The 16150-nt window shown below is 36.8% G+C and overlaps 1 protein-coding gene across 1 annotated transcript in view; it reads right to left on the bottom strand.

Moving 5' to 3' along the window:
* Window positions 1-461: 461 nt before the first annotated feature.
* Window positions 462-16150, bottom strand: part of SMC3 (structural maintenance of chromosomes 3) — a 29099-nt gene continuing 13410 nt past the window's right edge. Inside the window, exons 10-29 of the mRNA XM_075107250.1 lie at window positions 16033-16113; window positions 15617-15781; window positions 14966-15087; window positions 14322-14535; window positions 12785-12888; window positions 12469-12568; window positions 11822-11982; window positions 10598-10739; window positions 9502-9652; window positions 8344-8496; window positions 5940-6091; window positions 5582-5740; window positions 4770-4877; window positions 4270-4378; window positions 3388-3635; window positions 3054-3266; window positions 2169-2360; window positions 1836-2013; window positions 1250-1356; window positions 462-937 (exon numbers count right to left, since the gene is read on the bottom strand). Coding sequence (XP_074963351.1) covers window positions 866-937; window positions 1250-1356; window positions 1836-2013; window positions 2169-2360; window positions 3054-3266; window positions 3388-3635; window positions 4270-4378; window positions 4770-4877; window positions 5582-5740; window positions 5940-6091; window positions 8344-8496; window positions 9502-9652; window positions 10598-10739; window positions 11822-11982; window positions 12469-12568; window positions 12785-12888; window positions 14322-14535; window positions 14966-15087; window positions 15617-15781; window positions 16033-16113 — 2931 coding nt within the window. The 3' untranslated portion in view covers window positions 462-865. The remainder of the gene's footprint in view (window positions 938-1249; window positions 1357-1835; window positions 2014-2168; window positions 2361-3053; window positions 3267-3387; window positions 3636-4269; window positions 4379-4769; window positions 4878-5581; window positions 5741-5939; window positions 6092-8343; window positions 8497-9501; window positions 9653-10597; window positions 10740-11821; window positions 11983-12468; window positions 12569-12784; window positions 12889-14321; window positions 14536-14965; window positions 15088-15616; window positions 15782-16032; window positions 16114-16150) is intronic.

Genomic DNA, 16150 nt, shown 5'->3' with positions numbered 1-16150 from the left:
CAAGAGCCTAGACAGTAGGAAGATATTCACATTTTGACTGGTGACTGTCACTTGGCTCAAATTATGCTGGTCTCATATCCATCTTATGCTGAGGGGATAAGATGGAAGAATTGTTACACTGGCCAGGGTATGGGGGCGGGGGGGGGGGGGGGGTGCACAGGGAAGAGAAGGGGCTGCAATTTGTCTTGATACAGTCCTAGCGTCTTTTTGAACTTCTCAGTATCTTCTGATACCTTTTTCCCCAGTTCAATAACTAGAACACCATGCGTTTGGGCAAGCACAGATTTGGGGTGTTTTGCTCCTGTCATTGGCAATGTGAAAAAGGGGGGAAAAAAGAGAAGTAAGAATGGCGCTCTCATAGTTCTGACATATGCAGCTCTAATAGGAACAAATAATGTTTACTCCATTTCAGAATACTCTGAAGAAAAAAAAATATAAACAAAAAACTTAATGTGCACAAGTTACCGCGATAAAACCAATCATTTTAATAGAAGCCATTAAAAAAACCATGTGAGGCAATAAAAATGATAAAATTATACTTAAGAAGGAATAGCTAGCACTTTCTGAAAAGCTTTAAAACAGCAACAGACACTTTACAAAAGATTTGAGGGAAGAGAATAAAATTTCCGAACTACGGGTACTGTATAAAGGTAACATTAACAATTATCTTATAAAATACAGCAACAGAGACTCAAATGGATACTCAAGCTCCTTTGAAACTAAGCCTTCTGGGGTCTTGGTTAAAATGTATGTTCAAAAACTATTTTTAACAAGGACGAAATAGTTTATATTTTAAATTTACAGGTCCCTGGCATAAACATAGCACTATAAACATCTTCCAAACAAGCTGTAAGTACAATTTCATTTAACCATGCGTGGTGTCATCTTCTACGAAGTCTTTGGCCATTTCTGCTGTGATCACATCAATATGACTAACCTGGTGGAACAAAAAGCATACAGTTACTACAGTATCACCTGCAGAATAAGACAGACTTATTTCTGAAAGCTCCAGGACTCAGCAACAGGCCTATAATCAACTTCTGATCTCCCTCTAAAGAACATGACATGGGACACCTGCAGATATGTAAATACTTTTTCAGGAAGGAGATAATTTTTATGCAAGATTGTGATTTAAGTAGAAACCCATCACCGAAATAAGATTAATTCACATTCAACTAGACTTTCAAGTTGAGCCTCAAACGCACAACTTGATAAGGTTCTTGGTAAACACCATAAGTATATTATTTACCTTGTTTCTGAATTTCACACCATAGAACTTGTCAGCTGACTCAAGCAGTTCAGGCCTGAAAGTTGTTGTAATAAACTGAGCATGTTCAGCTAGTTCCATAATCATATCTAAAAAATGAACACAATTTTTTATTAATGCAATCTTTTCAAAGCAGGACAGGGTAATAGGAGACAGGCTAAGAGTTTGCTATTCATTATTCAAAATGAGGTTTTGGTCAATACATAACTTTCTTAAAAAACAGAAACTGCAAATCAAGAAAGCAAATCAACTGCAAATCAAGAGTGAGTGCTTCAACAATGCAACGAGCTAAAAGTTTATTTTTAAAATCAAACTACACTTCAAAACAGGACTATTTCCACCACACTTACGTGTAGTAAGGAAACCCTTTAGACATAGTGGACATCAGAGCTTCTACCTGAAGCTTTCGTGAGTTTGGTTTTAGAAGGCACAAAAGTCACATTCTAACACACATGGAGATATTAAGAAAAATGTGCCTTTATGATTAAAAGCTTTTCTCTTAAACATCAGGGATAAGAAGACAGACTATCACCTTCAACCACAATGAAGAATAAAAGTAGACAGTTACCTGAAACAGCTTTTCTGTGCTGAGCATCCAAGGCTTGGTCAATTTCATCAAACAAGTAAAATGGAGCTGGATCACATTTCTGGATAGCAAATATCAGGGCTAGGGCCACTAAGGATTTCTGTCCACCTGAAAGTTGCTGCATTTCTCTCATTTCACCCTGCTTCCCTGTGAACGATACCTAAGAAAACAATGCAACAGCAAGACGATTTCAAAATACTAAGCCACATCATCACTTACCATTATAGTAAATAAGACCAATTAAACATTGTCTTTTGAAAACGTAGTTGAAAGGCAATGAATATGCTGAGTATTGAAATAAAATATTCTCTTTACCCTTATGCCAACTCCAGTGAACTGGTCTACGGATGGAACGCTGCTCTGAGATCCCGATCCCCTTTCACTCTCAGTGCTGCCTTCACCTTCATCCTGGGACTGACTGCCCTCCACATCTCCTTTCTTCATTACTAACGTGGCCTTGCCACCAGGAACTAACTTCTGGAATACTTCACTGAAATTTTTTGACACCTGAAAGAGAAACAGTCAATACACCAGCTCATTTTTACATAATGAAGTAAATTGCAGATGACAACTCTTTTTGCATGATCAAAGTAAGTACCTGCTTCAAAGCAGATCCACATTCATTCTTAAGCACAAGTAGAAGTGAGAAACATATGCTATGCAGAGCTTGGTTCAACACATCTAAGCCAACTGTTCTTGTGGTATAAGAATTTTCAAATTTTTCAATGGTAGAATTGGAATGCAGAACAACGGCAAAAGCAACTATTACTGATTTCAGAAAACTTCAGATGAGATCTCGGTTAGGAAAATTATTTTTTAAGAGAAGACTTCACATAATTCGTAGTTAAGATCCTTTGTTAACATTAGGAATTACTGTCACCAAATCTGAAGAATGAATTTGGTGCAGAGTTTATTACCATACATTCCCCAGAAAGGGTTGTATGTAGTAGAGATTCACCAGAAAGGGTTTAAGAAGTTCAAATGTTTAAAAGCTAGAGTTGTAATACAACCAAGATGAACACCTATTTAAAATGCTAGCCTGTTTCTTTTTCAGTATTTAAATGCCCCTCAAACCTCAAGTTACACGATACGGCCTTCTACCATTATAGATGTAATAAATATCTGCTTCTTCCCATATAGCTGCTACATAATGGGACGATTTCAGCACCAGTGTCTTTATAATTGTTGCCATTTTGTTACCTGTTTGAAAGTCAGCTGAATAGCCTCGTACTTCCTGAGCTCAAGGACATTCATCAGCTCCATGATGGATTTGTACCCCCTGTCCAGTTCCTCTTGTCTTTTTATCAATTTTTCCTTCTGCTCTGAGAAATTCACAAATTGATCTAAAGCTTTTTTATTAACGTGACTGTATTTCTTCAGTTCTGTATTACACTGCTCCAGTTTCCGGAATAACTGTAAATGGAAAATATTAACATACCAAAGTGACTTGCAATTCTAGCCACATTTGACACTCCAGATGTACAGGACGCTAGTATTTCAGGTCATGAAACATGAAACCAAGCACACTTATTACCTGCTTTAAACTTAAAGTCTGATACTTTTCAAAAGCCTCCTGTGGAAGTGAACCCAACTCTCGGATTTTCTTCATGCATTCCTCCTTCTTCTTGAGGAGCATGCCTTGCCTGTTAGTCATTTTTTCAAGTTCTTTTGTATCGTGATTAATGGCATCCATATGCTCTTTTTCCATGTTCTTCCAGCGTTCCATGCTCTTTTGAAGCTCTTTAATTCCTGCTTCTGTTTTGTCAATAGAATTATCCAGATCTGAGATATTGGAAGAGAGCACAAAACCCAAAGTGGTTAGTCTTACATGCTGGCATAAAATCAGCAATCATCCAGGCAAGTATTTATGAAACAAAGAGATAATCTAAAGAAAAGATCTGTTAGGGAGTAGGAAGTTAACTTTAAGACAAAAAGTTGAAAATACCTCTCTCCTTCCCTGTGAGGCTTTAAAAAAACCTTAAACATACATATTCTTAAAGTCTAGAAAGGAAGCAAAAAAAGTTTGAGCCATACAGATGCTATTTCCTCTTTGAGGGCAACTTAGGTTTAGACAGGTTAGACAAAATTCAAGCACAACTATACAAGATCATGCTTGTATGAAGGCACCTTCAAAAGTACTATGCCCTGAAGCCAGAAGTCTTATTGCCAACACATACTGACTGGTATTACAGTGTGTGCAATTGTGGACACTAATTTATGTACAACATGCACAAAATCCTGGTTCATTTATCTTTTGGACTAAGTTCCAAAAATCTGCTACACACTATGCAACTACTACAGCATATTTGCAATTAATGATTACTTATCATATTTGGTTTAGAAATAGACCATAATATGAAATGTGTGAACTTTAAAAACCCTGGATATTTTACTTTGAAAAAGTGATGCTACCAACCATCTGACCGCGCCAGTGTATCTTTCACTCGTTTGTTGATAGCCTCAAGTTCCGATGTTGTGGCAGTAAGAACCGTGCCACCTTCTGTTTCTCGTAGCTCATTCAGTTCCTATGGGACAAAGTTAATGCCACCAAGCTTCAGCATGGAAGGGAACAAAAGTATAAGCCAGACAAACAAGTTACCTTCTGCTACTCTACATATAACTGTATTCAATATTTTAAAGTTTTAGAGAATAGTTAGATTTTTCAATCACATCTGCCATTATGATGGCCCTATTCATACACAGACTGTGTATTTAGAGCAGGATATCTGTCAAATTCATGCGCCTAAAATACTGTGCTGAAATTTAAGTAAAACACTTAGCTTGGCTATAGGGAAGCAAAACCCACCACAGATAATACAGGGTAATAAATGAGCATTTTATCAAATGATTAATACATTAAAGCCCTGGAAATAAACCAAGAACAGACTGCAAAAGTACATTTAAGAAAATCCTTACTTGTTCCACTTGGTCCAAGCGTTTTCTCAGATTCTCATTCAGATATGTTTCAACTCTTGTGATTATGCCTTCTAGTTTAATTCTCTCATTCAAAAGCTGTCTGTTTTCCTAAAAAAAAAAAAGAGTATATTAATTGCCGTAACTGACTTCTAAACAGCTATTTTTTCCCTTTTAAAAAAAAAGACAAACACACTCTTCACACAACTTTGTACTAAACTACTACACAATTCTCTGGACTGTTGTTCTAATTTTAACAGGCAGAAAGAACCAAACAGTAAATATTTTTTCAGCTGTCTAGTGTAAAAGTCAACCATACAAATCAGTAAGTTTCTTAAACAGTGCTAGTATTTTAATCCAATTCTTAAGCCCAGAAGATCTTTAGAAAGTATCCTTAAGTAGCAACATTTTTTTCAACAACATGGGTGTCAGGCAAAACCTCAGTTTTTATCTCATCTACTACATGCTTAAAGGAATATTTTTATTTTCCCCACGCTGTGCATCATTCCTTTCAGATTACATGCATTTGGTATTTCTCCTTGTAAAGTCCAAGAGCAGGACCAAGGAAACTGATGATTCCAACAGTCATCATCCTCACACAATATAGCTAGTAAAATTTGCCCAGCATTTGAGAACAAGCAAATACACTTTGCAGATGAAAAAACGCCAAACATGCCTGCCTACCTACTACTGATGAATATAGTGTAATTAAAATAGCATTTCATTTTAAGTGACTTTTCATACAAAGGGCCAAAAGTAAGTTTATTGGGAAGGAAGGTACCACATTTAATGGTAAGACATTTTCATTTCCTTACTTGCTGTAATTGTCGAATTTCATCATTAAGAGCATCCACACGTTTCTGGTCTTCAAGACTCAGCTGAGACAACAAATCAGTCCCCAGTTCTGCTTTTAGTGATTCCCTGGTTGACTCCATAGCATGTAAGCTTGCCTCCAAGCTCTGCAAACTGCGTTGCTATGGAATAGATTAGACAGAATCATTCCTCATTGATATGAATTTCACCTTTTTTTACATGAAAATATTTGTGATATATTTCTAGCGATCTCTTCATATTTCATACTATGATGTTAAGCAGAAAGGAAGGAAGGTTTATCAGTAATACTAATGAAACAATATAAAAACAGTAATAGCTTTCAATATGCTCATACTATACCTTAGGCATAAATGTCTTTTCAGACTGCTGCCTCTTCTCCTTCAGCATTTTCATCTCTGACAAAATACTGTCTCGAGAGGCTTTGAACTTTCTCTGCTGTGTCTCAATTTGCTGCATTTGGTTCATTAGCTGGTCAATCTCATTATTAATCCATACCGTGGGCTAAGGAAAACTGTTCTTGTTTTAAAAGGCATTTTATACCTAGTAGTACCTTCCAATTTTTATTCTGTTTGGCATATTCACCTGCTGTCCAAATAAAACAAACAAAAAGCCCCACAAAACCAAAATATTCAGTTGTACAGAGGAAATCAAGAACCATCAAGAAAAGCAACTTGAGCAACCTTATCAACACCAAGAGCAAATGAGGAAAGCATCATTTACCTGTTAATTTTACAACATGGCACTCAGAGCAGACATACATTTGTACTGGTAACGAAAACTCAGATCTTACAAAATATAGAAGAGCAGATGCCTACATTTAAATACAAATATTAGAACAGTACAAATATTCCATACTCAAGTGTGAGGCAAAAAGTGTCATTCGTTCATGCTAATTTTGATATAATGGCTTAAGTCACAGTGCAGGGCTTGCAGGGGATTCTGTTTTAATTTATATTTATTGCTAACATCACGTTACTCCTACTACAATGTACACTTTACATGACATCAACTTAAATATCCTAAGAATTATTTAGTTCCCCTAAGCAGAGGTTACAGTGAAACACTTCACTACATAATGTTCTGGGAAACCTGACAGCTACAGAACAGAAAGCTAGCAGGAATGGATATTTAACTTTCAAAACAGAGGTCTGTGTGTGGTATGTTCTAAAAGTTACTGTCAGACTGCAGTAACAGCTCTTATTGCAGTCACTGATCTACCACAGCTGAAGGATACACCACACAGGAATTACTATCAGTTAGATGAGCACTCTACCTACGCCCCCTATAGATCCCTCCTCAGAAATAAACCCAGGCCTCAAAATTTTGACTTGAATGATAGCAAAGAAGTTCCAGAACAGTAATCCCAGTTAAGTTATACTGAAACCAAAGGGTCCAACAGGTAACTGGGGCATTTAACTACAAGCAGCAGGAATTCAGGCTCCCACTCCTAGTTACAAAAAGCAGGCTACCAGTACAATGCACACTGGGATTAGTGTTAAAGTTAGTTTCTGCACAAACCCTTTTAAATCATATGCCTACACATTTGTAGTTTAAAAAAGATGTAAGGAAGGAGAAAATGCCACACTTAATTGTAGAGACACAAATTGAGTCCTGCACATTTGCTTACTGGTAACAAGAAGGGTGAAAGACGTTCCTTATCAATGGTGCATGTAAAGCCAGTTGGCAGATTCAGTCTATTTAAGTCATGTTTAACAGACCGTTTCGATATTCTTCCACTGACTTAACAAGATATAGGTACATACTTTAAGTTTTGCTAGTCAGCCGTGGATCTAAGCACAGGCTTCAGTGTTCTGCTTATCTGCTGCCTCAAAAATGTCTCTAATGCAGGTCAAAAAACAGAGCAGTTCAGTTCAAAGGACAGAAGAAAATTGTATAAGCCTCCCCCACTCCGAATTCTAGATATTGGATCTCAAGAGGACACTGTAGTATTAAAGAGGTTAGAGAAAAAGGTGACAGTTACTTGACTTTTCATACAAAGACACTGAGAAGGCCAAGACTGTCACACAGCTCAGAGCTTTATTATATTATAAGGCTCTACATCTCCTCCCCACAGCATAAGTGGGCTATGTAACACACCAATTCAGGACACCAGTACTAAAAATATAGCATGAGTCAGAAGAGGCAGTGAAGATTAACAAGAATATCTGGTTATAGCTGTTATTACAACAAACTCGAAAAGGAACAGAAAGCCTCGAAGTTTGGGGTTTAACCCCGTTCTCCAGCTTTTAAGATCAAGATCAAATTTTAACAGGGACAGATTACTAGAGCTCCTTTTCTCTGAAGCCTACAATGCCAGTCGCTCTCCAAAGCGAACTATTGGACAAGGTGTGCTTCAATTACTGTTTTTCAGTCAAGTTTCCCCAGTACGGAAATTTTACCAAAAAATTAACAGCAGTGGTATAGAAACTATTTCTTAGCTAGTTGAATTGATCTAAAAGCCATTTTTAAAAGCAATTCAGGTACATGAACAATGGATATGTTTTAAAACCTGTTATTTTCACTGGCTGTACACCAACTTTCACATAGAGGGTTTGTTTGTTTGTTTTACCATTGATTTGTTACTAAAATCCCTATGGTAAGGTATAGAACCAGGTTGCACAAGTAACAGTCAAAACAAATGCTACAGCTAATATGTAACATTATACTAGTCTCCTGTTTTTCATCTATTACTGTAACAAAAGCTTTCTCATCACACTACCTTTCCCCAAAAACAAAAGGATATTTTCAATGTTTCTGCGTAAGTTTTCATTCAGCTTTGCTTCAAGTTCACCAAGTTCTTCTTCTGCCTTTCTAACATCTTTTTGCAATTCAAGCCGAGATTTCCTTGTGTCATAATAACCTCCAGTCAAAGCACCACGATGGCTGACCTGATCACCTAAAAGCGTAACAGAGCGAGACTATAAGCTGCATGCTATGTGCTCTCCATGACATTCAGAGCAGTTGCTACAATACAGTTTAGCAGATTAGGGCATTTCAACTAACCTACAGAGCTGCTGCATCAGTATCAGGAATCATATATGTGTGTTTACAGTAATTAGGGAAGTGTTTATTTCTGTATTCAATTTAAAGAGAATTTCCTTTCTTAAGACCACAGCTTGCTATGATCTTCTTTAAGTATTCGCTAACTTTTTTGTTTGTTTGTTCTTATTAACTTCTAAAACCATGCAGCTTGAAGGAAAAAAAACACTTCTAAGGGAAAAATGCAGATACCTAGCACTACCAGTTTACAAAAAAAATCTCAGATCTTCTGTAAGAGAGAAAACAAAAACAGAGGCGAAGTAATTATCAGCATCCCTGGCTTGTAGAGTACACTTACTGAAAAAATCAATCATTTCTTCCTCAGACATCCTTAAGAGTTTTTTCAGAATTACTTTAAGAGACAAAAAGACAACAGTAAACCTGCAGGGAATCTGCTCTCCAAGAACAGGCAATTAACAAAATATATAGTTCAGAGAACATAACATGTGATGTATCTGGTACACAAAAGAATTCACCTAGCACTTACCAGTACTTAAGACTGTACATTCACACCCTGAACACTGGGTTTAAGTTCGTGGAAAACACCACAAATACACCAGGAAAATGAACACCTTTTAAATTGGATAAAACAAACTGGACAAATACAAACCTAACCTGCTTTACAAGTCTCAGGATGAAGATACATAGCTACTAACTTTTAGATCATAAAAAATACAAAATTTCTCCACAAGCCACTGAATTTTCTAAGCACTGTACTTAACCAAGTGCAACCCTGTACATCAGTCAAATATACTATTATTTAAAATAATCTTATTTTGACGACATTAACAGACCATGTTTAATGAGCCTCACATTCCAGGGATCCCATTCTTACAATAACTTATAAAATTGGAGTATTTACCTTCCAGAGTAATACAATCCATAGTGAAAGCTCTGGCCAGCTGGGTGGACACTTCCATGCTACGACAAATTAGAGTCTTTCCAAAAACATGTTTGAAAGCTTTGTCAAATCTTGGGTTGTATCTCAGCTTACTGATCATAGGAATAGCATCCTGAAGTGACAGTGATTTTCACGAGAAGAACATTTTGAAAAAAATACAGCACGTATATTGCAATAGTTCACACACAGAATTTAAGAGAGCCCTGGAGAAAAGAGACTACCATCAAGAGTAAAAATAGAATACAATCTAGCCTTGTAACAAGAATTTCTAAAGGTTTAACATATCTAAAATTCACTGACTATTAGAATGGGCTTCACAATCAATAAATTTCTAAAATAAAGACTTCTGGAGCTGTGTATATAATTATTTACATACAGGATGTCAAACCCTGAACACCCTGAACTCAAAGCACAATACTGTGAATGACACTTTGGAAATAAACAGCTGTCAGTTGGTAGAAGGATGACACACTGACTGAACATTCCAAAGACAAACACATGAACACACTATGGAAATCAAGTGCAAGATTTTGCCATTTTAGCTCTTAACAGCTAGGCTTGAGCCTCAAGTCAACTAAGAGCCTACTAGGAATCTCATCCTAGTATTAAATTGCTACTGAAACAAGGTAGGTATCAAATTGGCAGTAAAATCTTTTTCCTCCAAAAAATTCTCTTCTGTAGAAAGCAGGACAAACACAGTTTTACTAGTGAAATCCTCCCAAAAATAAGCACAGTACAAGTCTGACTGCTTCCCATTTATTTTTTCCTGCATTTATCTGAGGAATACAATATGGGTTACAATAAAATTCTACTTCTTTCTATTATCGCCTCTTTACTTGTAAGGTGAAGTTAAGCTTTTAGAGAGCAAATAGCTGGTAGGAAAGCAAGTATTTTCCTTTAACAGAGGTTTATGTTGAGAAGCATATGTTAGAAGTAGTATTTAATAGCAGACATTCAACAGCAGACAGTGGGCAATAAGCAATATATACAAACAACTCAAAGTACAAGGCTTTAGAGTTATGAAGTAGAGGAAGGTTCAAAAGCAACTCTAACTCACATTAGTCTCGGGATAAGCAGTATCTCTAACATCCAGCTTGTTCAAAGGGAGGAAAGTAACTTCTCCAGGAAGGTTCATTTTGTTAAATTCCATTAGGATCTTTGTACTGACCTCATCGGAGTCCACAATGTGATAGAACAACCTAATCAACAAGCCCAGCAAATAAGCAAAACTTTACTGTGCTAAAAGCACTAATATATTTGTATGAGAACAATAAGCATGCAAGTACCATTAAATAACACATCAATATAAAGCTGCATTGCATTTTCTCTTCAAGTCTGTGCCTTAGAATAAGCAAGTGGATACACTCTATCCACTTTCATTAAAATTGAATCAGTGAAGAATTTTAAATTCCACCCTCCAGTCACATGAGCACCTCAACATGCATACAGTGTCACTGTGTACACAGTCTTTTTCAGTTCAGCTGCAAACCTCCGTCCTCCATGGCATTTCAATATGCAGTATTCAGCCCTCTTTGAATGGAGTTACAGAGTCTGCATCTTATGCCTCTGTCCTTTTTCCTGCCCTTATGCCACTATCTACATGTCATCAGAACAAGAATTTGTATGACTACTCATGAATCAGAACAGAGGACTGATCACACACAAAGATAATTTAAATTAATTTGAAGTGTCAGGTGCTGCAGGAAGTGGTGGGTCACCCATGAGGCACTTACTACTTCTAGAACACACACTACACAAACTTGTTAACACTCAACATCTTTTCAGATAGCTTTTCAATAGCAGGTTTTGGCAGTTTAGAGACTATCCTCATCCATGAAGTTTTCTAGCGTAAGTGAAATAATTCTTATTGATTGTTATCATTGAAACATGAGCATTGCTTACTGTGGAGTTCTCAAAGCCAGAAGATGCCATCCACTTCATTCAATATAGCTCAGCCTTACCACCAATCCTTCTGGTAAGTGTCATGAGTGTGGGTCTGGGGCCTTTCTATGGGGTCTTTGTGTGGTTTTGTTTTAGGGTTTTTTTTGGACAAGATCAAGAGCAGCTAGGATTAATTTTTAAATATCCAGAATTCTCCTTAGTTCATTCTTGGAGTAGCCGTTTGATCATGCTATATAGATGGTACTTTGACCAAAAAAAAAAAAAAAGGATGAAATCTCAAGTTCCAAGAATAAAACTTTAAGTAGCAACTGGCACCAATAACTAAATTGTAATACTGCAGCTGCTTTAACTTAAGTAACAATAAGGAGCATGTAATTACCTGTTCCCTGCAGTAACTTCAACACAGGTGTAGAAAGCTGGTTCGCACTCGAAGTTATTCATCACAATGCCATGATAGCCATTTAGAACATGCTGGTTTATGCCCTTTCGACGGAAGTGCTCCAAAACTTTATTTATGCTGTCTATACCATTCAGAATGGCCTGTTAAAATAAAACTCATTATTGAGTTCTTATATATTAACTGCAACTAAAAGACGTAGAACTAATATCCATTTTACCTCTAACTTGAACTCTGTGAAAATCATAACCCTCTTTTTCACCAAGTTCCTGCGTGCTAACCTACAGCTCCAACGGGACATACCTAATACATATATTTCAGTCTGCCACTTTTCAGGGTCTTTGCTTTAAAAAAGCACAAAGATATAAGAAATTTTAGAAGTACTCCATTTCTCCCTGGTCTCCTTACCTCTCCTCAGTTACCTTGACCTTATGTAACTGATTTCCAAGTACTTTTAGAGCTATAAATATTTGAAAAGTTCCACTTACAAATATAATTTGTCCATCTTAGTTATGACAGTAAGATCATAACCAAAAGAAGTAACTGTCATATCTTTCAGATACTACTCTGACATCCTTTAAGAATGAGAGACGCTTCCACAAGGAATTCTCAAATACAAGGTATCTTACCTTTCCTGTTGCTGCCCTGAGAAGCTGCTGTTTCTTTTCTAAATCCTCCCGCTTTGCGGCAAGAGCTTGTTGTTCTGCATTCTCTTCCCTCCATAGATAACTACAGAACAAAAATAATTGAAGTATTTTAAGTGTAAATGAAGTCTGAATATTTTTTTTATTATTCCCAAAGACTGCTAATCTAACAGGGAGGCGAAGTGCAGGAGTTCATACATGGCTGTATTGAAAAAACATACCTACATGCCATATTAACAACTACACAGTTGGGGTCCTTCACATTAAGTGAGATTCAGACATATTTCAATTAATTACTAACTTTCTTTCGCTCTGTAGTTCATCCTTTTTATTTTTCACTTCATAGTATTTTCTGTCCAGTTCTTCAACACGAGCCTTCACTTCATTAAGATCCTGGTCCAGTTTCTAACACAAAGAACAGAACAGCATGGAACTACAGCTGTGTTCAAAAGTCATTCAGTACTAAATTACTAAAAATTCAGAAACAATTCCTACAAGCATTTTAGCCAATTTACAAATTGCAAAAGCACTAGGAATAAATACACCTTTTTAAGGAAGCAGTAACCAGGTACAGTTATCAAGTAGACTGCAAGGCAGGTACTGAGTTGAACTGTGCATCTGGGTATTACAGTGAAATGGCTCACTGTAAGTCACAGTAAGAAACTGAATCAAAACAGTAACTACCATGTTTGCTATGCACAATGATGCTCTGAAACAACATCTGTTATAAGAACATACATACTAGTCTTGTGTACCACACCGTACTACTATTAGTCAAAAATCTTAGCCAGCTCTCCAACAGTACTGACCAGCCTAACGTTGCAAGCTTTCTGTCATGTTCACCCAAGACACCTCCCCTTTCGGCAGCAAAAAAAGCTATACCACTCTTAGACTAAGCATAAATCAACCTTCCTTAAGGAGGAGAAAACCAAGACATGTTTATAAAAGGAACCAAAGGCCACCTCAAATTTAATCTCTTGAATTCTACAGAATTCCTATTGAGCAGTACAATACAAACAGTCAGTGGTAAATACCATTTCTTTCCTTCACCAACTCAAGAGAATCATTACTTGGCTAAGGTGGGCCCCATCCAAAAAGAATTTTAGTAGAACACCATTGTCTTTGTACAACTACATTCCTACATTTTTTCAGACTGATCCTCGATTTCGGCAGATATATTACACGAAGACCAAGAACAGCATCTGTCAGCACATGCAGGGTAGCAGCATTGCCACTGGATGCTCTCCCACTTTACATGCAGGGATTTTCATTCCTGTAGCTCCTAGCAGGAGTGATGTTTTTGGATTGTACTGCTGTATGTATAGTGCAAGATCTGTTTCTGAATGCAAATTAAAATCTAAAAGTTATGCAGATAATACTGTGATCTACTAACATAGATAAGAATGCAACTTCTAACCAGCTGCAAATGTGGTGCAAAGGTGCAGTATTTGCAGCACAGTTTAAAAGATCATCTGTTTAGGGAAAACAGAGTGAAAACAACCAAGGTAGAACTCTATATAAATGCAACAAATTGTTATATGAAATAGCCATGTTCAACATAGACAAGAACAAGGTAAATTTAAGTCTCTTCCTGAAAACTCAGGCCAAACACTTTGGGGAAAATACAAGAAAACCAACATATAGAGTGAAGGTAGATGCAGTGTTAAGGGGAGTTTTGAGTTTATCTGCAGACGTTTTCAACAATACATTTTAAGAGACCACACCCAACCAGAAAGTCTCATCTTCCTTATAAATAGACACTGAAGTCTAATCGTCCAAGATTAACTGGGTGTTTAAGCCTACTCTCAAGAATATGGCAAAATAAGCTGAACACTTACACTGTACTGCTCCAAATTTTTCTCCTTGTTTGCCTCTGTATCCTCTAAATCCTTGTGTATAGCTGCAATCTGCCGCTTCTTGTCATTGATAGCTTGATCTAAAGACTTCAGTTCTTTCTTTATCCACTTATCCCTTTCTTCTTTGGAAGTAAACTGGCTTCCTCGACCTTGTTTTGCATAAAGATCTGTTCTTTCCTGCGTAGCCTGTGCAAGTCTATTTTGAGAAGGGAAAGACATGCTGTATTATAAAGAAATTTTGAACTTAAGAGCAAGCATTAAGAATTACCATAAGAATTTTCAAAAATCTCAAACCAGGCTAAAATTTAAGCACCAAATCAGTAACAAAAAGATCACGTTATAAACAATAAAATCACCCAGGAGACTTCACAAAACAAGAATTCAACAATAGCCCCCCAAGAGCGGTTAAGCTTAAAAATTCCACTAAATGTTCCACCCAACAATAAAGGAGGCTTTTTACAGACCATCTGTAAGTCCAAATAACTACTGCATTCTCATGCAACAACAAGAGTTAATTGCACATATGGACAGCATTGACAGTATCTTGGGGCTGTTGTGGTTTTTTTTTATTTTATTTTTCATTAAAATGCTTTGACACACCCCCCCAATTGTAGAATGCCACAGACCTAGCAATTCCCCTCTCTTCTTTTTCTTTTACACTGTTGAATTTTGGCTCCGTTTCTGCTAATTCTTTCTGCTTCTCCTCGATTTTCTCAAGAAGCTTTTGCCTCTCTTTTAACAGTCTTTTCTGAAAGTCAAACAAAGTAGTATTTATAGTTAGATAATATCAGGAACTGCATTATTAGATAAATACACACTTCAATAATAATTTAAGATTGCAATATGCCATTGCTTATCTGATATGACACTGTTCCAACACTTAACAGAAGTTAATTCAGTTCCAATCAGGACAGTAAAGAGGGATGAAATGAAGCATTCAGAAGAAGCTAAAACTATGCAAGCAAGGAGATCTGTATGGGCCAAATAACCAAGTTCAAATTAGTGCTACAAACAAAACCCTGCTTCCCAATACTTGGAGCAATTAAGATCAAGAGAATTATAGGTGCTTGATTTTGGAACATGCAGGATGATAAAGGATCATAACACAGGAGTCTGTGTTTATATCCCCTAAAAGCACACTAAAGACATCACAAAAAACTAAGATACTTGTCCAGCAAACCTTAGAAAATAAAAGGCCGCAGCCTAAAAAACAGAACTTCAACATGCAGGTATGCTACCTTGTGCCAATGACATTTTAAGACTTCACTGTTACGTACCCTCTGTTCACTATTGCCAGCTAATTCATCCTGCAGGTCTTTAGCCTTCAGCTCTAATTTAGTCCTCTGTTTAATCTGCTCCTGTCTTTCAGCACTGAGTTGTTCTTTCTCTTCTTTCATTGCTGAAATCTTTGTCTTCAGTTCTCGAACTTGCCGTTCTATTTCCTATACAAATTTAAGAATGTAGCATCTTAAACACTGCATGAACATTTCAGTATCTGTCAAAACTCAAGATTATTATATAGATCAATATACACTAGAAGTGTGAAAAACTACTCCTTTTCCAAATGGAATGAAAGCATAAAATAGAAATGAAAATGGTTTTAGAGATTTCCCCCTTCCTTCCCTACCCCTCTAAAAAACCACCCACAAAGCAAAACACACTGCTGGAGAGCCCTTCTTAAAACTATTTTTACCTCCATTTTATCTCTAGCATCTTGCTGTGCATCTCTCAGCTGCCTGGATTTCTCTCCACTTGTCTCTCGTTTGGCAGAAAGCTGTAGAGAAATATCACCAATAGCTTAGTAGCAAGAT

The sequence above is a fragment of the Phalacrocorax aristotelis genome, chromosome 12, assembly GCF_949628215.1.
Source record: "Phalacrocorax aristotelis chromosome 12, bGulAri2.1, whole genome shotgun sequence".
In the NCBI taxonomy this organism is placed as follows: domain Eukaryota; kingdom Metazoa; phylum Chordata; class Aves; order Suliformes; family Phalacrocoracidae; genus Phalacrocorax; species Phalacrocorax aristotelis.
This window is presented reverse-complemented; position numbering and strand designations above follow the sequence as displayed.